The sequence below is a fragment of the Vicia villosa genome, unplaced genomic scaffold (genome assembly GCF_029867415.1).
Source record: "Vicia villosa cultivar HV-30 ecotype Madison, WI unplaced genomic scaffold, Vvil1.0 ctg.002536F_1_1, whole genome shotgun sequence".
In the NCBI taxonomy this organism is placed as follows: domain Eukaryota; kingdom Viridiplantae; phylum Streptophyta; class Magnoliopsida; order Fabales; family Fabaceae; genus Vicia; species Vicia villosa.
The window spans coordinates 218,292-242,344 of NW_026705961.1; the positions used below are offsets into that span (position 1 = coordinate 218,292).

Sequence of the window (24,053 nt, forward strand, 5' to 3'; positions counted from 1 at the left end):
CATTGTCTTCATATTCATTTACAACATATAATCACACCATTTTGCCATTAACATCGCATAACTACGTTCATACTTCGCATAACATCATCAATTCATCATATCCACCGTAATAACAACAACCATCATAGTACACAAGTTAAGTAACGACATGACACGGTTAATTCAACTTCTTAATAAAAGCATATTTATTGTTAATTCATCACAAGGCATCATTATCGGCTCATACGAATCGAACACGTACAACTAATTGCATCCAGCATACAACATCACTATCAGCTCATACAGAGCGAATACATACAACAAGTATAAGTTATATTAAATGATTTTCTACTGGTTCCTAATTCACTTTTATAAGATAGGAAATTATTTTAGCTTTCCAACGGTCCAAATGGCGCGTCAAACGGACACCCGAGTCAAAAGTTATGGCTTTTCGAAGTTTTAGAAAAAAAACATTTTTACTCAGGGGAACACGATTCCCTAAGTTTATGTTTCTGGGAATCCGGTTCCCCCTGTGCAAAATCACATTTTTACGCTCCAGAAACACTGGGAACTCGGTTCCTTTATTTGGGGAACCGGTTCCTGCTGTAGCAGACCTAAAAATTTGTTGTTTTGCTGCTACGAACCTCAACCCTTCAATACCCCAAAAACTCATACTTTTCCCATACGAAAATCACCAATAATCATAGTTTTTCAATGCAAATACCAACATAATACCATTGTTCACATACAAACATCAACTCCATAATTTGCACACACATCACAATTCATTCACAACATCCATAAACACATTAAAACATCAAATTCTTCACACGTTCATGGATATAAGATTATGTAACCTAACATCTACCATACCCATTATCATGCTAACCCTTAGAGAGTAAGAACCTCACCTTTACCCTATCAATTTTCTTCAAAAGTTTCTCTACCAATGGAGGTTCTCCCTTTTGCCCTAGCTCAGCTTCTCTCTATTTCACGTTCTCTTCCAAAATTCTGCAACTTCCCTAATTTCTTCTAACGCCTTTTTTTATTAATTCCTTACTAACTTTCATCTCTCTAATGGGCTTAACATCACACCTCCCCTCAATGCTCATACTAACACATTTTATGGCCCAATTAATATTTAATCAATTATTCTATCATTATTATTATTATTATTATTATTATTATTATTCAATCTCAATCGTAATTCTTATTCAAATCATATTAAATCAACTAATCTTCTAATAAATCAAACCAAATAAATAATTATAACTAATTATATCTATTTGGTTCTACAACTTCTAAATCAAAGACACTACCCTCTATTCTAAGGATACATACCCTCTGATACCACAATCATCATATAACATCAGGGCAAATTATCCAATAAATCAATAAAACATCAAAATAACACTAAATTATCGAATAACGAAAACCGGGTGTTACAACTCTCCCCCACTTAAAAGATTTTCGTCCTCGAAAATTCACCCGATGCAAACAACTCTTATATACCACTCTCGCATTCTACCTTCCGAATCCCAAGTCATGTTTAGCAATACCTCGTCTACTACTCCGCCAGATATAATGGTAACACAGCGACAATCCAACTAATTGCACATGCTAATTATTCAATATCTTTGCGACATAGAAGTTTAACAAACATAACAACCACTTAAAAACATTTCAATGTAAAAGCATTTCAAGTAGCAACAACAACACACGTAGATTCATCCTCGGTTAATTAGGTGTGTACTCTACCACATAATAGTCATCAACATAGCACATTTAAACTTGGATATACAACATCATGGTAACTTATCACATTATCATTACAACAATATCACTCACAACGTCACATGCATCATCCTCATAGTGACATCAACACGATCAACATAATCAGAATTTGTCATAATATATAGTATTACTCATTGTTCCCTATAATCAACAGATACAACGTCATAATAGCTGCAACAAAGTCATTATAATATCATCCAACCCAATTCGATGCTAACATATATTATGATATCGCAACAATTTACAACGAACACCTTTAACTTAGTCATCACGCCACACATCAACTATGCCACATCACGCTTCAGCTGCGCCACTATGATCATCTACCTCAAAATTAATGTCCTCATTTGATTTCCGTCAACTACCAAATTTACAAGTTTCACATCTACCTTCTGGATCTCTTTAATATCCGCCAAAATTCATTGCCCACCTTTGATATTCCAAATTTTTCCCTATGCGGCGTTAGCTCGCATATAACTCAAGTCTTCGAACTATTAGATAAGTCCTAATTCCTTTCTAGCCACTCCTCCGTTAGGTTTACGCGAAATGGTGAACGACCATCCTCACGATAGAACGTAAATCACCTTGCACACTATCAAGCTAGCAAGAGAAGTTTATCCCATCCAATACGATTCGTCTACTATCGACAAGAGATTAAGGGTGATCAATTCCTCAATTTGTCTATAGATAGCCGACAACCATAATTGAGCATAAACCATCATTACCAAACTATAATATCTTTCCTTTAGAACTTGTAATCAAGTCACCTAAAGCACCATAATGCAACAATCTCCTTTGAGGTTTACAACTCCTTCCACAATTTCCTTCTCATTCAATCTTGTCAATCAGACACCATCGTCTATCATATTACACAGTCTACTTCACACTCACTTAGCATTACATCAATGTTAAGTTCCTTCTAACTCAAGAAATGATAGTATACCTCATGCATTACAATTAATTATGCTCCAATTGAAGTCTGTATCCGTGTAGAGAACTTCAACAAGGTTCATAAATCCTTGGTTTCCTCCTAAACCTCACAACATCGAGGATCCATACGTTTTCACATCCGTATCTCATCCCAATCATAATATCAGTAATACCATTAACTATCCTTCCTTCAATCTATTCATCAACAACATATCATACTTGGCCTCGTCCCAAACAAATTGTGACAATAATTAATTAAGCTCAAAAAGCTTCTCATCTCTAATCCATAATCTAAGTCTCTCGGCAATCATCACCACGTACCATTTAAATTGAGTCCAGGTACCATAATCATCATTACTGAAAAGAACATCCCGCTAGCTTCCTAATGCTTTGAAAAGCGACCCAAACGAAGTTAAGGTCCAAAAGTTATGAATCTCCAAAGTTTACCGAAGATTGCAAACACCGACATCATACACGGACACCACAAAGTCTCATTACATACCAGCTTAAATTCATTTTCTGAAACAAGAAACCATTTTTCTAAGAAAGTACATTGTATGAGCTTTTCCCCTGTGCAAAATCACATTTTTACGCTCCAGAAACACTGGGAATTCGGTTCCCTTATTTGGGGAACTGGTTCCTGCTGTAGCAAACCTAAAAATTTATTGTTTTGATGCTACGAACCTCAACCCTTCAATACCCCAAAAACTCGTACTTTTCCCATACGAAAATCACCAATAATCATAGTTTTTCAATGCAAATACCAACATCATACCATTATTCACATACAAACATCAATTTTATAATTTGCACACACATCATAATTCATTCACAACATCCATAAACACATTAAAACATCAAATTCCTCACACATTCATGGATATAAGATTATGTAACCTAACCTCTACCATATCCATTATCATGCTAACCCTTAGAGAGTAAGAACCCCATCTTTACCTTAACAATTTTCTTCAAAAGTTTCTCTATCAATGGAGGTTCTCCCTTTTGCCATAGCTCAACTTCTCTCTATTTCACGTTATTTTATTAATTCCTTACTAACTTTCAAAAAAAAATTTGCTTTATGCGCTCTGGTTCCTAGGGGAATGAAGCCCTAGTAATCTAGAGTTCGTGTCGAGAGGTCATGGCTCTGGCCAACTATTGTTCCCACCAGGAATCGAATTCGATATTTCCCGAACCTTCGTCCTTAGCAAGAGCTCGTTTACCACTCGAGCCCAATTGCTTGATTCATTTTTATTTAATTTAAATCATAATATTATTTTACTATTTATTGTATGCATTTATATTACATATTGGATTTGGAATGTATTGAAAAGGCAGTCGTCTGGATTTTCGATCTTCACACTGGAAGCACACGATTTTCAACTACAACAACTTCCAATCATCTCACCCTTTCAACTTTAAATATTGATCAATAGCATCCATAAATATGATAGCAAGCTCTCCTCAAACCCTAAATTATTCTTTCTCCAAATTGCAATCAGGTTTTCTATTTTTTTTCTTTTGAGTATGCTTTCGTATTCGTATTTTCAAAGCGAGATAACTCCAATTGTTCATATTCATTATTATCTCTTTGTTTCTTTTCATCTTATTGTCACCTCTGTATTTATTCAGAAGCAAAAAGAGAAAAAGAGTCACAAAAAATTGAAAACCCATGTGTCTTATCATTCAATAGACACCTCTGGTTATTTGATTCAACATCTGATGATATGTATTTACTAATAGTACTCTATTTATTAGCACTGGTACATAACCTATTACAAGTTTATATTATTTCTATTATTATTGTTTGAGAAACACTGATAAAATATTTTTTGCTTATTAGATGGAGAATAATGAAGTTGAGGCTGAGCAGGAAGTCTTTGAAAATTTGGAAAAAGGATTCAAGCAGCATCAATATATGATTGAATAGAAAATGGAGTTTAGAAGCGGAAGCATTGGGAATGAAATATATCGTACTGAAAAAAAACCAGCGTTGGTATTATGGTGAGTGAGTTTAATTAGTTTTAATTTTTCAAAGAATGAATCACATATACTATAATAGAAATTTATCCAATTTCACGTAATGCAATGCAGATACTCCAATAATGACTTCAAATATTTCCTTCCAATTATGGCTTTCAAATATTTCCTTTTTCAGAACGTGAATAGTTGCAAGAATGGAATTGAGTGGGTTGATGAGTCAATAATTCTAAGTTTTAAGTTTTTTTTAAACTTATATATTTATAATAGTTGGATTGATCCAATAAATAAGAAATTTGTGGTAGAGAAGGGTGCACAAAATTGGTTATGATCCTTATAGTTAGATTTATAGTATAGTATAATTTAAACAGGCTAATTTATATATTGTAATTTATATTTCAATTTAACCAGTATGTTTAACGATTTTTTTAATTAAATTCACGGGCTAATTTATATATTGTAATTTATATTCCAATTTAACCGTTAGTTGTGTAATTAATATCATTATTAATTATGAGAATTTTTTATTTCTTTTGAATATTGGTATAATTATAGGATTTATATAATTAAGAGTCAGTTGCATAAGTATATTAATATTGGACAATAATGTTGAAAAAAATATGTTTAGATTGAAATATAGTCGTTTCAATGTTTTATATTTAATAAAAAAATTTACACCTTTTAAATTGATTGCAAAATCAATGACCATTATTATAAAATTAAATAATATTTATTTAATCAATAACCATTATTATAAAATTAAATAATATTTATTTATTATTATTTATGTATATCGTCAAAACATTTCTTAGGAGTTAAAAATGAAACAAATTTCATTAATGTGTTTTTTATCATCCTAAAATAATATAAACAAATTTATATATTTTTTTTAAAAAAATTACGTTTAAAATGTGTCAATAATTCACGAAGTTAAAGGCTAAAATATAAAAGTTGCGTATCAGTGGCGCACATATACAAAAGTGTAAAATTATATATAATTGAAATTTTACTTATCTTCTTATAAATAAATTACAAAAGTTAAATTTATTATTTAAGAGAGTCACAACAAGAACAAGGATAAAAATAAGGAAGAAATTATGGTATCAATTTAGAATGTTAATTAATTAATTTACTTATCAAATTTTGTTTTATTTTATTTTTTACAATTTACTTTGACCTAGAATGAGAAATTTTTTGATATTGATCCAACCAATTAACTATTATTTTTTTATAGAGTTTTTTTAAAGAGTATCATATACTTAATAAAAAAATCATATATAATACTCTATTTTTATATTTACTTCCTAAAATATAAAAAAATAATAAATAATTTTTATTTATATAAAAAATATTTTTTATATGAAATTCTTCGTATGAATATATAATAATTAAATACCAATAATTCAATTTTATTTTGGTTTTTCAAATTTGTTTTTAACTTAGAACAAAACTTTTTTAACCACTTCTATAAAAATTAATTCAATCTATTAAGAACGATTTCTCTTATATTTTTCTAAATAAACAAATATCATATACTTAATAAAAAATGATATGTGATATTTTAACATGATACAAGAAAAATAAAATTGATATGAAAAAAAAATATTAATTTTTTATGATAAAATGTTAACATTTATACTAAAAAATGGTACAAATATTTGTTTTTATAAAAAAGAGACAATTATGATCAGTGAATACACAATTTTGTTATTTTTTGTTATTTTTTTTATATTTTATATCTATTTTTTAAACATCAATATATTATATTTATTTACTATCTATAATGACATTGTGTAACTCGTACAAAAAACGGATAAATGACTACTTAATTATTTTCTAAACATCACAATATTATATTTATTACTTAATTATTTCCTTGATTTTCAAAAATATCTCTAAGAAATTATTATAAATAATTAATTTAATTTTTAATTATTATGACTATATATTATTATCAAGTATACTAAATTTTATATAAATTTAAAATTATTATTATTAGTTATATTTTTAAAAATTTATTATATTTTATTTAAAATTATTGAATGAAATATTAAATCATTTTAAAATTTTAAAATTTTAAAATTTATAAAAAAATTTAAATTTTGTAGCGTTAAACTTCTATTATGAAATTCTCCTAGACAAAAAAGATAGAAAATATTCATTTAGAATTGAAATTTCAAGATACCAATGAAGTGTATATATTCCTTTAGAACTGAAATTTGGCGGAGAGTTGTCATATATTGTAGGTTTGTAAAAATTGTAAATATGATCCAATAAGAAGAATTTAAAAATAATATTTGACTGAAAGCTGTTATAAATTTTAGTTTTGGAAAAATTGACTAATATATAAAAAGCAATGTTATTTGAATTGGAAAAATTATTTTATTCAAATTTTCTAGTATTAAAATTAACTCATCTGGATTCAACTGAGTTTTGTTAACTCATCTGAATTCACGGGTAGATGTAAACTATCTATGAGATACCAGTTGTATACTGTTCATTTTAATGTCCATCTTTTAAGTATTTCTCTTGCTACTATTTTATATAATTGAAGTTAGATAATCGGATGTACGATTAATTATAAGTACGAATCAATGCTTAAAAAGTTGGTGCAGATTATTAGCATATATTTGTAACTATGTTAATGTTAACCAATTGAAGAACGAATTCAAACTTTACAAATGATGGTTTGGTAGACATGTGATGTGAATCCAGACGAGACCCGTGCGATAACACGAGTTTCTTACTAGTTCTATATATAAAACAAACATCATTTATAAAAATATTTAGATCATAATTTTTTTCTTCATAAAATATCATCTTTATAAATCCTATCTAATAAAGTAATGTCTACGATTATCTAATAAAAGTAAAACAATCATCCTCGAAAAAAACCATTTTCTTTAGATCAAGAAAGAAAAATTTATATTTATTAGACTTAGATGAACTCTCAATTAGTTCATGTTTTATATTCATTGAAAAAGAAAGATGGATTACAGTACGTGGAGAAGATGTCTCAGCTAGGGTTTGTGAGAACTCTGGCGGAGGTTGAGAAGAGTCCGGCAGAGGTTGATCTGCAAGAGAGGAGTACTAAAAAAGTCAAGGAAAATAATGAGGAGAATGGGAAAAAAATGGAAGGCAATGATGCTGGAGTGCAAGTCTCCTTTCGAGACATCATTACCGGGCAAGGGATGATGGAGGGGGCGGATGATTTGGTGCTTGGTGAAGGATGTGAAGGCATTTTGGAAGATTCAAATGGAGACATAACTATAGAAGAGGAGTTGATCGGAGGGTACGAGTGTCCTAAATTCATTTTTTCTGCGGAGGAGGAGGAGAGGATGCAAAGGCCTTGGAGGAGGGGCGTGATTGTGAAGCTGCTAGGGCGGAGGATAGGATATAAAGCGTTGGAAAATAGACTCAATCAAATGTGGGTGAGGAAAGGAGTGATAAGCATCATTGATTTAAGTAATGACTACTATCTTGTTGCTTTCTCCCATGAAGATGACAAAAAGGCAGCTATGGCTAATGGTCCTTGGTTCATATATGATCATTATCTTACTGTGAAGGATTGGAAACCGAACTTCCAGCCAGATTGTGATACAATAAGTGAGGTTGCTGTTTGGGTGCGTATTGCTGGCTTACCGATTGAATATTATTGTCCAAAAGCGTTAACAAGGTTTGGAAATCGTATAGGACGAGCGATCAAAATTGATAGGACAACTACTAAACAGGAAAGAGGAAAATATGCTAGGATTTGTGTTGCTGTTAATTTGGCAAAACCTCTATTGGGAATGTTTCAAATAGATGGCAGCAGTTACAAAATAGAGTATGAAGGGCTACACCTATTATGCCTGGTGTGTGGTAGGTAAGGCCATTATAAAGAAGGGTGTTCTTTCAAAAGTGCTGGGAAAGAAAGTGAGGAGGATAGAAGCATGGATAATGGCAGAAAGGAGATGTTACATGTAGGTGAAGCGAGTGGCTTGATTGATAACACAACAAAAGATGATGGGCCATGGAAAGTGGTGCAAAAGCAGCGAAAAGGAAAGAAGGTGGCGGAAGGGAGAAAAAACACGGCGCCGGTGAAATTAAATGTCAGAAGCGCTATTGGTGGATCCAGGTTTCTCGCTTTAGGAAATATGGATCATGAAGTTAATAGCATTAATGTAGTGGATAATGACAAGGAAAAGAATGATATGGGGGATATGGAAGATCCTGATACTATTGCCTTTAATAGTGGAAGTCAAAGTCAAAAGGAAATAATTAATATTTCCTCTACAGCTGGCGGTAATGAGAGAGATAATGCTGGGAATAATATTAATAACAAAAGTGAAATTAATGAAAGGCAAAATATCATTTTTAGTCCCTTATGTTAACCTCGGGGTTCATTTTGGTACCTTAACTTCAAAAAGTGTCATATTGGTCCCTTAACTCTTTAAAAGGTGTCATTTTAGTCCTTTTTGCCATATTAGCAACTGATTTAGCGACCAATTTTTTATTTTTCCGTTGCTAATGTGACAAAAAGGACTAAAATGACACCTTTTGAAGAGTTAAGGGACCAATATGACACTTTTTGAAGTTAAGGGACCAAAATGAACCCCGAGGTTAACATAAGGGACCAAAAAGAGCATTTTGCCTTAATGAAAAGGACACTAGGACGTGGCTGGATTTGATTGGGGAGCATAACAAAGTGGTGGGACATGAAAACACGAGGATTACTGTGGGTAGGGGTGGGAGGAGACAACAACAAGAAAATCAAAAAAAGAAAGTGAATAATTTGACAACACGTGGAGGTATCAGGAATAAAGATAAGAATGGTGGGATTAGCACGTCAGGTGTGGAAGGATTATTGGGCAATTTTCATATTGGAGAATCTCTTCAAGCAACAACTTATGACACCTTCAATCTGACCAAAAAGGGTGTTGGTAAAAGGGGAGGCAAAAACTACATGGAGGATCAAAGTGGTATGCATGGAAGTCGTGACTCTTTGGCCAAGAGCCATGCAAAAGAGGGAATTGATATGGAAGAACCTCCTGATACAACTCCTAACATAAGGAAGAACAATAATTTCAACTTTGGTGATAAAAGCTATATCTTGGAACCAGTGATAGATATTGAGGTGACGAGTTGTGATGATAAGAAGCAGGATGATGAAGATGAGGAAATTGTGTGTGAAACTATGTGATTGGACGTGGATCTTTTATATCTTATATTTGTTAATGATGATTACAAACAATAAAATTTTGTTGTGGAATTGCCGAGGTGCTGCGAGTAAAGCTTTCTTTCGTTACTGTAATATTTACGTGAGTAAATATAAACCAACTATGTTTGGTGTAGTTTAAACTAAATGTGATCCTTCTTTACTGAGTAAAGCTTTTAAAAAGCTTGGCTATGACAAGATGGAGAGCAGTGCTAATAGCGGTTTCGCCGGAGGGATTGTTATGGGATGGAAATCAAATGAGATAGATGTCCAGGTGTGTAAAAAGCATGAGCAGTATATTCATATGAAGATTAAGGATGATAATGACTTGACGTGGAACTTTACTGCGGTTTATGCCAGGTCGTATGATAATAGCAAGAAGGTTCTTTGGGAGGAGCTGCAGGAGATTTCTAAACATATGTGTGATCCTTGGATGCTTGCCGGAGATTTTAATGATATTGCTTATGCTAGCGACAAAAGAGGGGGTGTAATTCCTTCCTTGAGCAGATGCAGGAAGCTTCGAGATAGAATGGATATGTGCAAAATTAGTGATGTAGAGGCTAGAGGCCCAATGTTCACCTGGAGAGGTCCTATCTTTCGAGGTGGTCAGCGAATATATGAAAAGTTGGATCGTGCTTTAAGTAATGATGAATGGAGGATGAAGTTTCCTGAAGCTTATGTTAAAGTTCTAATGAGGGTGGAATTTTCTGATCACCATCCTATCCTTCTAAGCTTTAGGGAAGATCATTGTGCCTGGTTTGACAAACCTTTCAGGTTTGAAAATTCTTGGTTGCTTAATGATACTTACAGTACCATGCTTAAGGAAACTTGGAAAGCAGATACAAATGTGATGAGGAACTTGAAGAATATTGTTGAAGGCATTGATAAATGGAAATTAGAGTCATTTGATAAAGTCAAAAGAACTAAAAATTCTATCATGAGGAGGTTGGAAGGTATCCAAAGACGACTGCAGATGCATGACAATATAGGAGGTATGAGGAGGCTGGAATTTAAGCTTCAAAAGGAGCTTAGTTATATCTTGAATCAAGAGGAGCTTATGTGGTATTAGAGATCTAGAGCGAGGTGGCTTTCTGATGGTGATCAGAATACTAAGTTCTATCACATGAATACCATATCAAGGAGGAAGAGAAATAAAATTAATATGTTGAAAGGCAATAATGGTGAGTGGATATCTGAACCTGATGATTTAAGGAGACATGTGAATGATTTTTATCAGGACCTCTTCCGAAGCCCTAACCGGTGGTGCTCTTGGGAGCAGTCTACCGTGAGTTTCCCCGAGTTAAGTAGGGATGCTTTGGATCAGTTGGATAAGGAGATCGAAACGAATGAAGTTCGTGATGCCTTGTTTTCAATGAAACCTTGGAAAGCCCTTGGTTCAGACGGATTTCCGGCGGGCTTCTATCAAAAAGCATGGAATGTGGTTGGAGAAGGAGTTAGCAAGTTTGTGATTAATTCCTGGCATAACCCTAGTAGCATTACTGATATTAATAAGACTAATATTTGTCTCATTCCTAAAGTGGAGCAGCCACAAAAAATTGCTCAATTTAGACCCATATCTTTATGTAATACTCTTTATAAGATCATTACTAAAGTCTTGGTTAGTAGGCTGAAACCCTTTTTGCCAATGCTGGTGCCTCCTTTCCAGTCTGGGTTCGTTCTGGGGAGAGCAATTCATGAGAATATCATAATTGCTAATAAAGTCATTCATAGTATGAGACATAAGAAAGGAAAGAAGGGCTTCTTTGCAGTTAAGATAGATTTATCTAAAGCCTATGATAAGCTTAGTTGGGAGTTTATTTGAAGAATTTTAGAAGAAATCAAGCTGCCAAAGAAAATGATTGATCTTATTATGCATGGTGTTACTAGTTTGGAAACTAATGTTAATTGGAATGGGAATAGAAATGATTTCTTTCGTCCTCAACGGGGTATTCGCCAAGGAGACCCTATCTCTCCATATTTATTTGTGTTATGTATGGATAAGCTCTCTCATTTGATTGCTCATGAGGTGACTAGTAAGAAATGGAAACCTTTTCGTATTGGTACGCATGGTGTCGATATAACACACTTAATGTTTGTGAATGATCTGCTTATTTTTGGAGAAGCTAAGGAGGACCAGTTGAAGTGTGTTACAAACACGTTGGATAAATTCTGTAATATGTCGGGACAAGAGATTAGCTATGAGAAGTCTAGCATTTTATTCTCTAATAACGTAGCTAGAGGTCTCCGTTCAAAGTTATGTGCTAGCTCTGGATTTAAGGAAACAAGTTGCCTTGGTAAGTATTTAGGTGTCCCTTTAAGAGGGAAGGCTCTGAGAAAAGGAGACTTTGGCTATGTTATGGAGCAAATAGTGAAGAGGCTTACTAGTTGGAAAGCTAGGCATTTGTCCTTTGCTGGAAGGATTACACTATCTAAAAGTGTTATGGAGGCTATTCCGATATACCCAATGATGACTAATATGCTTCCGAAAGCCTGCGTGAAAGAGATTCAAAAGCTCCAACGTGATTTTGTTTGGGGTGATACGGAGAATAACAGAAAGCATCACGCTGTTAGTTAGAAGACGGTAACTACAAGCAAAGATACTGGAGGACTAGGGCTGAGGAATCTGAACAAGATGAATCAAGCTTGTATTATGAAATTGGGAGGGAAGTTATTGAATAATGAGGATGAGCTGTGGTGTAAAGTGTTGAAGGGCAAGTATAAGATTTCTGATAATGATACGGATTTCCATGCTAAAACTACGAACTCTAATTTGTGGAAGGCTATTGCTAAAGCATCTACATCTTTATCCAGTTTAGGAAGGTGGAATATTGGTAATGGAATTGATACTCATGCATGGCGGGACTGCTGGGTGATTAGAGGTGAGAGCATTGTTGATAAGGTTGGGAACATTCCGACTGAACTTACAGATGCACTTGTTTGTGACTTGATTAATGCCAATGGAGATTGGAACTGGGATATTATGGAGTGGCTGCCTATTGATATCAAAATGCAAATTAGAGCTATTCACCCGTGTTACCCTAGGATTTCGACTTGCTAATAATGGTAAGTGGTCTCTGAGATATATGAGATTATTAAATAGTCTGAGGCAAAATAGTCTGATTAAAAGTTCTTTTAGTCAAGACTACCGTTCGACTATGAAAGACCATCACTGCCAGGGTTCGACTAAAGATAACAAGTCTACCATGCATGTTCGACTAAAATAAGTGAAAAACTTAGGAGTTTTGCCAAGTATAGCTTTGAAGTCGGAAGGCATCAGAAGTCAAAGGAAGCAGTTTCAGACAGTTTTTAGCAGTTTTCACAGGACACGTGGAAGCCTCACAGACGAAGATGCTGCATGTCGAAGACACGTGTTGGCTAGTAATCAGTCGACCGTTAGTAGTAGTTATTTTATTTTCATTATTTAAGCAAGTTCCAGAGGAACAGTTTAGGGTCCGCATTTTCTACAAAAACACAAGTAAACTCAAATCTCTGTGCAATAATGAGTGACGAGTGCAACTTTGGAATGTATGTATGCGTACCAGTTTAATTTATGCAATCATTTTACGTTATGCATTACTTTCAGTGCACATTTACTGCTTTTTATCGCTTTCATTTACTTTAAAGTCTTGAATTTCAGTGTTTACTTTTACTTTAAAGTTATTACTGCATTTAATACAAACCAGATACACATAATAGACAAATCAAAGCAATCAGTCCTGGAATATTCTAGTTGATTCCGCAAAAGTAACCTTTAAAAAGGAAACTAGCGCTTGTTTACCATATTTTTGGGTAAACAAATTGGCACGCCCAGTGGGACTCGTCAATTGTTGTTTGTTTAATATTTGTTAGTGTGAGAGTTATGTATGATATTAAGAAGTGGTCGAAAATTAACTAACATGTCTGAAGTTAATACAAATGATTCTGACCTTTCTGGAAATCAAGGAGTTGTTCTAACCGGAACAACATCACAGAATGCCGCAAATTCGTCCCCAGTTAGAACAACAAATACTGGTGGATCGACGGCAGCAACATTGGTATCGTCACCAATGAATGCACGGTCACCGTTTAACCCATTACGACCGCCATTTCAAGGAATGATACCTCCACCAGGTTTTAACCCTTAGTTTGGAATGCCCACTTCTATGATGCAAGGTTTACACACGAATCCTTCATCATATTCTGACAATATGATGGCAACAAGCACATCAAACTTAGGGGGTCGACCTATGGGCATAGGTTATATTAACCAGACATTGCCATCTCTGAGTACTACGCCAATGTTGTCAATCCGACAACAAATAGACGAAAGCATCCGTGAAATGGTAAATGCCCTTACTCAACAAATGGGAACAGTTTTTACTCCCATGATAAACAATACGAACCAAAGTTATGAAATATTGGCTAGACAAATGGCCAGAATAGCAGATTTCTTTGGAGCGCCCCCACAACCAAACCTTTCGACTTCACAAGGGTCGAATGTAAGAGTAGTTGAAACTACGAGAAATGGGGACCAAATTGAGCAAGAGATCCCTAGAGTAGTGCAGAGACATCAAGATGCTGATCAGGTTCTTAGAAATCTCCAGCAAGATGTCAATGTTGGACATAATAATATCTCTAATGTAGTCGAACAAATTTTAGTTCAGAATGGAATAAATGTGGGTTTGCACAGACCTAATTTTGTTTCACCATTGTCAGAGTATGTAAGGCAAACAAAATTGCCTAGGGGTTGGAAAATCCCAAAATTTACCAAATTTGCTGGTGAGACTGGCGAATCGACAGTCGAACTTATTGCTAGGTTCTAGACAGAGGCTGGAGAATTAGCAAACAATGAGAATTTAAAAGTGAAATATTTCCCAAGTTCTTTAACAAAAAATGCTTTTACTTAGTTCACGACCTTACCTCCACAATCTGTATTTTCATGGAATCAGTTAGAACGATTGTTCCATGAACAGTTTTATATGGGACATTCGAAGATTAGTTTGAAAGAATTAGCTGGAGTTAGGCGAAAGGGTACAGAAACGGTCGATGACTACCTAAACCGTTTCAGGTTATTGAAAGCTAGATGTTTCACACAAATTCCTGAACATGAGTTAGTCGAAATGGCTGCAGGTGGGTTAGATTATTCCATAAGGAAGTGTTAGAACAAGATTTGTTCTGATCAATATTCTTAGTTTTGATGATAACAAGGATATGAATTTTGGATGAGATAATGTGGTACTCTAATACACTGCAATTTCCCTTTCAGGAAATATATAAAGAGTATGCACAAATCAGCGCTCAGAAGCTTTGACTCAGAAGGTTCAGCATGCAACATCAGAACATGGTCTGGCAAGACATCAGAAGATGGTCAAAGCAGAATCAGAACATGGGTCTATGGAAGCATCAGAAGAACTTGAGTTCAGAAGCAGAAGCACTGAAGTTCTCATGGTATCACGCTCAGAAGCACTTCAAGGTCAGAAGACAAGAAGATGCTCTACACCAAGCTGTTTGACTCTGATGATATTCAAACGTTGTATACACAAACATCAGATCAGAAGCAAGTACAAGATGGCAGGCTACGCTGACTGACAAAAGGAACGTTAGAAGCTATTAAAGGCAGCGTCAGTAGACACAGCGTAAACAAGGCTCGAGGTAGTTGACAAAAGAGTGAAACATTAAATGCAATGCTGTACGGAATACGCAAAGCATTAAATGCTCCCAACGGTCATCTTCTCAAGTGCCTATAAATATGAAGTTCTGATGAGAAGCAAGGTTACCGATTCTAATGAATTTTGTGAATACAAACTTGCTGAAACGTTGTTCAAATCAAAGCTCACAAACTTCATCTTCATCAAAGCTCACTACATTGCTGTTGTAATATATTAGTGAGATTAAGCTTAAACTTTAAGAGAAATATCACTGTTGTGATTATAGCTTTTCAGAAGCATTGTAATACTCTTAGAATTGATTACATTAATTTGTAAGTAACTAGAGTGATCAAGTGTGATCAGGATACTCTAGGAAGTCTTAGCTTGTGTCTAAGCAGTTGTAACTAGAGTGATCACGTGGTGGTCAGGATACTCTAGAAAGTCTTAGCTTGTGTCTAAGCAATTGTTCCTGGAGTGATCAGGTTGTGATCAGGATACTCTAGAAGACTTAGTCGCGGGCTAAGTGGAAAACCATTGTAATCTGTTGAGATTAGTGGATTAAATCCTCAGGTGAGGTAAATCACTCCAAGGGGGTGGACTGGAGTAGTTTGTTAACAACGAACCAGGATAAAAATAACTGTGCAATTTGTTTTTATCGTTCAAGTTTTTAGACTACACTTATTCAAACCCCCCCTTTCTAAGTGTTTTTCTATCCTTCAATTGGCATCAGAGCGCCGATTCTAAGGTGCAAGCACTTAACCGTGTTTAGAAAAGATTCAGGAAGAGAAAAACGCTTCAGTAAAAGATGGCTGGTGAAATTCCAGCAAACCCACCTGCATCTACATCTGGCTCTGCTGAGCAATATAATGGTAACAATGGTTATACTAGACCACCAGTATTTGATGGTGAAAACTTTGAATACTGGAAAGATAAACTGGAAAGTTACTTTCTTGGTCTAGATGGTGAACTATGGGATCTTCTGATGGATGGTTACAAACATCCAGTGAAAGCTAGTGGCGTAAGGCTTACAAGGCAAGAAATGGATGATGATCAGAAGAAGCTTTTCAAGAATCATCATAAATGTAGAACTGTTTTGCTGAATGCTATCTCTCATGCTGAGTATGAGAAGATATCTAACAGGGAAACGGCCTATGATATATATGAGTCATTGAAAATGACCCATGAGAGAAATGCTCAAGTCAAGGAGACTAAAGCTCTTGCTCTAATCCAGAGATATGAAGCCTTCAAGATGGAGGATGATGAAAACATTGAGAAGATGTTCTCAAGATTTCAAACGCTAACTGCTGGATTAAGAGTTCTGGATAAAGGCTACACCAAGGCTGATCATGTAAAGAAGATCATCAGAAGCTTACCCAGAAGATGGGGTCCAATTGTAACAGCATTCAAGATTGCAAAGAATCTGAATGAAGTTTCTTTGGAAGAGCTTATCAGTGCCTTGAGAAGCCATGAAGTAGAGCTGGATGCAAACGAGCCTCAGAAGAAAGGTAAGTCTATTGCATTAAAATCTAATGTTAAAAAATGCACTAACGCTTTTCAGGCTAAAGAAGAAGATTATGAAGAATCAGAATTAGAAGAAGAAGACGAACTGTCCATGATCTCCAGAAGGGTAAACCAACTCTGGAAGAGCAAGCAAAGGAAGTTTAGAGGCTTCAGAAGTTCAAAGAGATTTGAACGAGGAGAATCCTCTGGTGACAGAAGATCTGACAAGAAGAAGGCTGTCTGCTATGAGTGCAATGAGCCTGGACACTTCAAGAATGAATGTCCAAAACTTCAGAAGGAGAATCCCAAGAAGAAGTTTCATAAGAAGAAAGGTCTTATGGCAACATGGGATGATTCTGAATCAGAATCAGAATCAGACTCTGAAGGAGAGCAAGCCAACTTCGCGCTGATGGCTACAGAAGATGATGGATCAGAATCTACATCAGAATCAGATTCTGAAGAGGTATTTTCTGAACTCTCTAGAGAAGAGTTAGTTTCCAGTTTAACATAACTTCTGGAACTCAAGGCTCATCTTAGTATCAAATACAAAAAGCTGAAGAAGCAGTTTGAATTTGAAACTGAGAAGCTGGAAGTGGAAAATTCTGAACTGAAGGAAAAAGTTTTAAATCTATCCAAAGACAGTGGATCTCCTTCTGAAATAGAAAAATCCATTCCAAGTCTCAATCATATTCTGAAAGAATATGACTCGAGCTTCAGAAAGTTCTTATCTAGAAGTATTGGCAGAAGTCATCTTGCTTCTATGATATATGGTGTTTCTGGAAACAGAAGGTTTGGCTTTGGCTATGAGGGTGATACCTCACATAAATTTGAACCTATTGATGATCTGAAGATCACATACAAGCCATTGTATGATCAGTTCAAATATGGCCATGCACATGATATCAGACTCACTTCACATGCACAGAGTTTTAACACTGTTCACACCAAGAAGCATGTGACACATCCTAAGAAATATCATGCTGACAAACCTAAAGAATATCATGTTGTTCCTCCTGTTAAATATTATGCTAAACCCAAGTTCAATCAGAACTTGAGGAGAACTAACAAGAAAGGACCCAAGAAATTGTGGGTACCTAAGGAGAAGATAATTTCTGTTGCAGATATCCTTGGCTGCAAAGAGGACAAAAAGCAAAATGTCATGGTACCTGGACTCTGGGTGCTCGCGACACATGACGGGAAGAAGGTCTACATTCCAAGACCTGGTGCTTAAACCAGGTGGAGAAGTCAAGTTTGGAGGAGATCAGAAGGGCAAAATCATTGGCTCTGGAACCATAAGTCTTGGTAACTCTCCTTCCATAACTAATGTACTTCTTGTAGAAGGATTGACGCATAACTTATTGTCCATAAGTCAATTAAGTTACAATGGTTATGATATAATCTTCAATCAAAAGTCTTGCAAGGCTGTAAGTCAGAAGGATGGCTCAATCCTATTTACAGGCAAGAGAAAGAACAACATTTATAAGATTGATCTTTCTGATCTTGAGAAGCAGAAGGTGACTTGTCTTATGTCTGTTTCTGAAGAGCAATGGGTCTGGCACAGAAGATTAGGACATGCTAGTTTGAGAAAGATTTCTCAGATTAACAAACTAAATCTGGTCAGAGGACTCCCAAATCTGAAATACAAATCAGATGCTCTTTGTGAAGCATGTCAGAAGGGCAAGTTCTCCAAACCTGCATTCAAGTCTAAGAATGATGTTTCTTCCTCAAGGTCGTTAGAACTCTTGCACATTGATCTGTTTGGCCCAGTCAAAACAGCATCTGTCAGAGGGAAGAAATATGGATTAGTCATCGTTGATGATTATAGCCGCTGGACATGGGTAAAGTTCTTAAAACACAAGGATGAGTCTCATTCAGTGTTCTTTGAATTCTGCACTCAGATCCAATCTGAGAAGGAGTGCAAGATCATTAAGGTCAGAAGTGATCATGGTGGCGAATTTGAGAACAGATTCTTTGAGGAGTTCTTCAAAGAAAATGGTATTGCCCATGATTTCTCTTGCCCTAGAACTCCACAACAAAATGGAGTTGTAGAGCGAAAGAATAGGACTCTACAAGAAATGGCCAGAACCATGATCAATGAAACCAATATGGCTAAGCATTTCTGGGCAGTGTCATACCCCAATTTTTGACCCTAAGATCATACATCAATTGCATTCAATCATCAATCAAAAGCACCATTGTGAGGCTTTGTCTTTGATACTGTGATTATCTCTGAGGGGAATCATCAAGCACTTTTAGATTTTTATTTGTTTAGTGCTAACCAAAAACCAAAAAATATGTGTTTTGTCTCTTTTGTTTATATTTTACAGGTGAAAGATCGGGCAAAAGTCAAAACAGTGCAAGAAAACAATTTTTGAAAATTTGAAGGTGGAAATCGATTTACCCCTGTGGGAAATCGATTTCCTGTGCGCAAAATTCAAAAAAATATAAGGAGGGAAGCTTGACATCATTTTGGCACCTTTTTATTTGATCATTTTACCAATTTTCCACCTCATCAAAGTTAACTCCTTCATTAAACCCACTTAAACATCATTTTACCATTTAAATCCCACTTTAATTACCAATTAACCACAAATTAATTACCAAACACAAAAAGACCAATTTGCCACTACTCTTGCTCCAATTCTATAAATAGAGACCTCTACTCTCTCATTTCTCAAGCTTGGAAAGCCAACAAACCCCTTGCAATTTCTCTTCTCATCCCTACCAAATTCACCAAAGCTCTCTTTTCTTTCATAAAGTTTGTGAGTCACATCTTGAACCTCACAAATTTTGAGCTAAACCACCATCCATTTCACTCTTTTTTCTTCAATTGTTGAGAGATCAAGATTTGTGTTGGTGATTGTTGAAGTGGATCTAAGTTTTGTTCAAGAATTGGTAATTTTCATCATCCTTTTCCATCTACCATAATGTGATTCTTTGTTGCTTGTGTTCAATGCATCTTTGATGCTATATTGGTCCTATTTGATGGTGATTTGATGGAAAATTCGTGCTCCAATGGATATGTGATCATAAGGTGTTTGTATGTTTGCCTAAATCAAGATTCAAAGTTCATAATGCTATTTTTTTGAAAACTGTGCGCAGGAAATCGATTTCCTACAGAGGGAAATCGATTTCCACTCTGTTTTTTGCGCCAGATCTGAATTCTGCAGGCAGGAAATCGATTTCCTACAGAGGTAAATCGATTTCCAGTGAGGCAGAATGCTTGTTTTTGCTATTTTTGACTTGTTTTTGGTTCTAACTCTTCTTCTACTCCTTTCTTTTGATATTTTCTTTGAATCACAAATTAGAGGCCTAATTTCTCTCTAATTTCAATGGACTTAGGGCGTCGATAGGATGAGAATCCAAATCCGCAAAATTATGTGATTGAAATTATGGATGAAAGGAGCTTTTAATGTGGTTCCATCTTTTGTTTCTCTTTATTTTGATCGATGAAAGTCTTAATACCTTGAGAATTCTTATGGATTCTTGGTAAAGACTAGATCACTCACCATTTTTCTTTTCGTGCGGTATTGCTTTCGGAGAGTGATCTACATATCGCTTCTCTCGCATGCATTAGCACATAAAGTTTTGACCGGCCTCGTTGTAGGGTGATTTCTACATAAATCACTTGGTGATCTGCTTAACATAGCGCAATATTTCGTGTCCCGAATAAAAAAGATCAAATATGGAAGAGAATTGTATGCGGTTGATTTAAGACTTATGGAAATTTATCGTGTAGTCGCTATGATTTTATCAAGCTTCTGATAAAGTTCCATTGAATTTAAATCCGAGAACATCCTTCACTCACCATCGATCTTTACTACTAACTTTGATAACATACTTGACAAGTTTCAAGATGGTTATCTTTAACATCTAACAATTGACTTTAATTTTCGCACTTTATTATACCGCTCTTTATATTTCTCGCTTTATCGCTTTATTTTATCATTTCATCATATTTACATTCCGCTATTTTTTCTTTGTCCATTTGGACGTTTATGTTTCCGCTATTTTCTCTTTGTCCACTTGGACCATACTTTATTTTTATGCTAAAACACTAATAAATAACAAAAAATCTAAAAACACCTAAGGCTCTCTTTTGGACTATTGGTTACTATCCTGAGCATTTTGGAGATTCGGACTTATGGACTTAGTGCCTCTGGACCCCTATTCTGTTGTTACTATGCTGTTATTCTATCTGTCTGGCATTGGATTGTTGTCTGTTTGTGTATGCAGGTATTTCCTTGAAAGCCCTTGGTGGTTTATTCCAAGGCATTGATATAAGGATTTTACCCGAAAACAGCCGTTACTCTGCCCGATTTTCGTCAGAATTTTAATGTGCTTAATGCAAAGTGGTGCTAAGATAATAATTTCATCCGGATCCCCAAGTGATGATGTTTGGTTTAGTATTGATATTCCAAAGGAAGGGAAATCTACCTTGACTCATAATGTCAAGTGTTGGCTTCTTATTTCGGTTAGACCGTTTCTTTCCTTAGCTTTTATTTTACGCAATAGGATAGCCTCTTCATCTCCTCCCATTCTTAAATTTTCAAAATCTTCTCCCTTTTTCAAAAATATTCTTATGTTTGCAATCTTTTCAAAATCTTTTCTTTAAAAAATATCTTTTGCCCTTAGTGGCCTTTTCCTCTTTTTCTTCAAAAGTTTAGACACTGTTAATTGTCGAAACGAGTGGTTATACCCCACGATTTTGAAATTGATTGATATAATGAGATCTTTTCCGCATGAGAGAGCTAGTGGCATACTCGTCGATTTTATCCGAGTTGGAGCCCTTCTTTCATTAGCGATGCAAAGAACTCGTTTGTTCTCATGCTCAAGATCAATGGCTGAGTATTTCTCTCCAACGACGATAAAGTGTTTATTCGTTTTTAAAACGTTTTTCCCTTTAAGCGGAACTACATTAGCTCTGACTTCTCCATTGCACCGAGGAGGTATGTAGGCACAAAGCTTAACGCTTTGCCGAGCTTATTTTAAAAGTAAAACAAACCGTTTTTTAGCACACATGACACAGATTTTCAAAAAGGTTCCTGTGGAGTACCACAGATATGAGGGGTGCTTTAAACCTTCCCCTTGTATAATCAACACCCGAACCTGAGTTCTCTTTCTTGTTTTAAAAACAAAACTTTGGGTTTTACGTTCTTTTCCCTTTTCCTTTGAAAAAATAAAGCACGGTGGCGATTTCAAACGAAATATTGATTCAAGTCAATCCCATGGCTTCGATATCAGATTTTCCCCGCTACAGGCAGAAGCAATAAACACTGCATGTTACATTCAGAATAGAGTCTCTATCAGACCTATTCTAAATAAGACTCCTTATGAATTGTGGAAGAACAGAAAGCCCAACATTTCATATTTCCATCCTTTTGGATGTGTATGTTTTATTCTAAATACTAAAGATCATCTTGGTAAGTTTGATTCTAAAGCACAAAAGTGTTTCCTTCTTGGATATTCTGAACGCTCAAAAGGCTACAGAGTATACAATACTGAAACATTGATTGTAGAAGAATCAATCTATATCAGGTTTGATGATAAGCTTGGTCTTGAAAAACCAAAGCAGCTTGAGAATTTTGCAGATATAGATATTGATATATCAGAAGCTGTAGAACCAAGAAGCAAAGCTGCAGAAGCTGGCAGTCTCAGAAGCAATGGATCAGAAGATCAAGTTGCTGCATCTTTAGAGAATCTCAGGATTTCTGAAGAGCCAACAGTCAGAAGATCACCCAGACTTGCATCAGCTCATTCAGAAGATGTGATCCTTGGAAAGAAAGACGATCCCATCAGAACAAGGGCATTCCTTAAGAATAATGCAGACTGTCAATTAGGTCTTGTTTCTTTGATCGAGCCAACTTCTGTTGATCAAGCTCTAGAAGATCCAGACTGGATAATTGCCATGCAAGAAGAACTCAATCAGTTTACAAGGAATGATGTATGGGACTTGGTTCCTAGACCAAAAGGATTTAACATCATCGGCACTAAATGGGTATTCAGAAACAAGCTAAGCGAGAAGGGAGAAGTGGTAAGAAACAAAGCCAGACTGGTTGCTCAGGGCTATAGTCAGCAAGAAGGGATTGACTACACAGAAACCTTTGCACCAGTGGCCAGGTTAGAATCTATTCGTCTATTAATTTCTTTTGCCACTCAACACAACATCACTCTTTATCAGATGGATGTCAAGAGTGCCTTCTTAAATGGTTATATAGATGAAGAAGTTTATGTCCATCAACCTCCTGGTTTTGAAGATTCCAAGTCTCCAAATCATGTTTTTAAATTAAAGAAATCATTATACGGATTGAAGCAAGCTCCTAGAGCTTGGTATGAACGTTTAAGTTCTTTCCTTCTGGAAAATGGTTTCACTAGAGGAAAAGTGGACACTACTCTCTTTTGTAAAACCTTTAAAAAGGATATTTTAATCTGTCAAATATATGTTGATGATATCATCTTTGGAACATCTAATGCTACACTTGGAAAGGAGTTTGCTGAGTCTATGCAGGCTGAATTTGAAATGAGCATGATGGGAAAACTCAAGTATTTCCTTGGGATTCAAATCAACCAAACTTCTGATGGAACCTATGTTCATCAAACGAAGTATGTGAAAGAACTTCTGAAGAAGTTTAATCTTTCTGAAAGCAAATAAGCCAAAACTCCTATGCATCTAACATGTGTCCTAGGTAAGGATGAGGTAAGTAAGAAGGTAGGTCAGAAGTTGTACAGAGGTATGATTGGATCTCTTCTATACCTAACTACTTCTAGACCTGACATTCTTTTCAGTGTTTGTTTGTGTGCTAGATTCCAATCAGATCCGAGAGAATCTCATTTAACTGCTATTAAGAGAATTCTGAGGTATCTGAAAGGTACTACTAATGTTGGTTTAGTCTACAGAAGATCCAAAGAATACAACTTAGTAGGATTCTGTGATGCTGACTATGCTGGAGATAGAATTGAAAGAAAGAGCACTTCTGGAAGTTCTCAATTTCTTGGAAGTCATCTGATCTCATGGTACAGCAAGAAGCAAGCTACTATTGCCCTCT

The 24,053-nt window shown here is 35.2% G+C and overlaps 1 protein-coding gene across 1 annotated transcript; it reads left to right on the plus strand.

The window, feature by feature from the left end:
* Positions 1-7,625: 7,625 nt before the first annotated feature.
* On the plus strand, positions 7,626-8,552 carry LOC131639119 (uncharacterized). The gene has a single exon (XM_058909624.1). It carries the CDS (start codon positions 7,626-7,628, stop codon positions 8,550-8,552), a length of 927 nt encoding a protein of 308 aa, XP_058765607.1.
* The last annotated feature ends 15,501 nt before the right edge of the window (positions 8,553-24,053 follow it).

Excerpts from the sequence above, each read along its gene's own strand:
- LOC131639119 (XM_058909624.1), top strand. The coding sequence starts at position 7,626 with ATGAACTCTCAATTAGTTCATGTTTTATATTCATTGAAAAAGAAAGAT.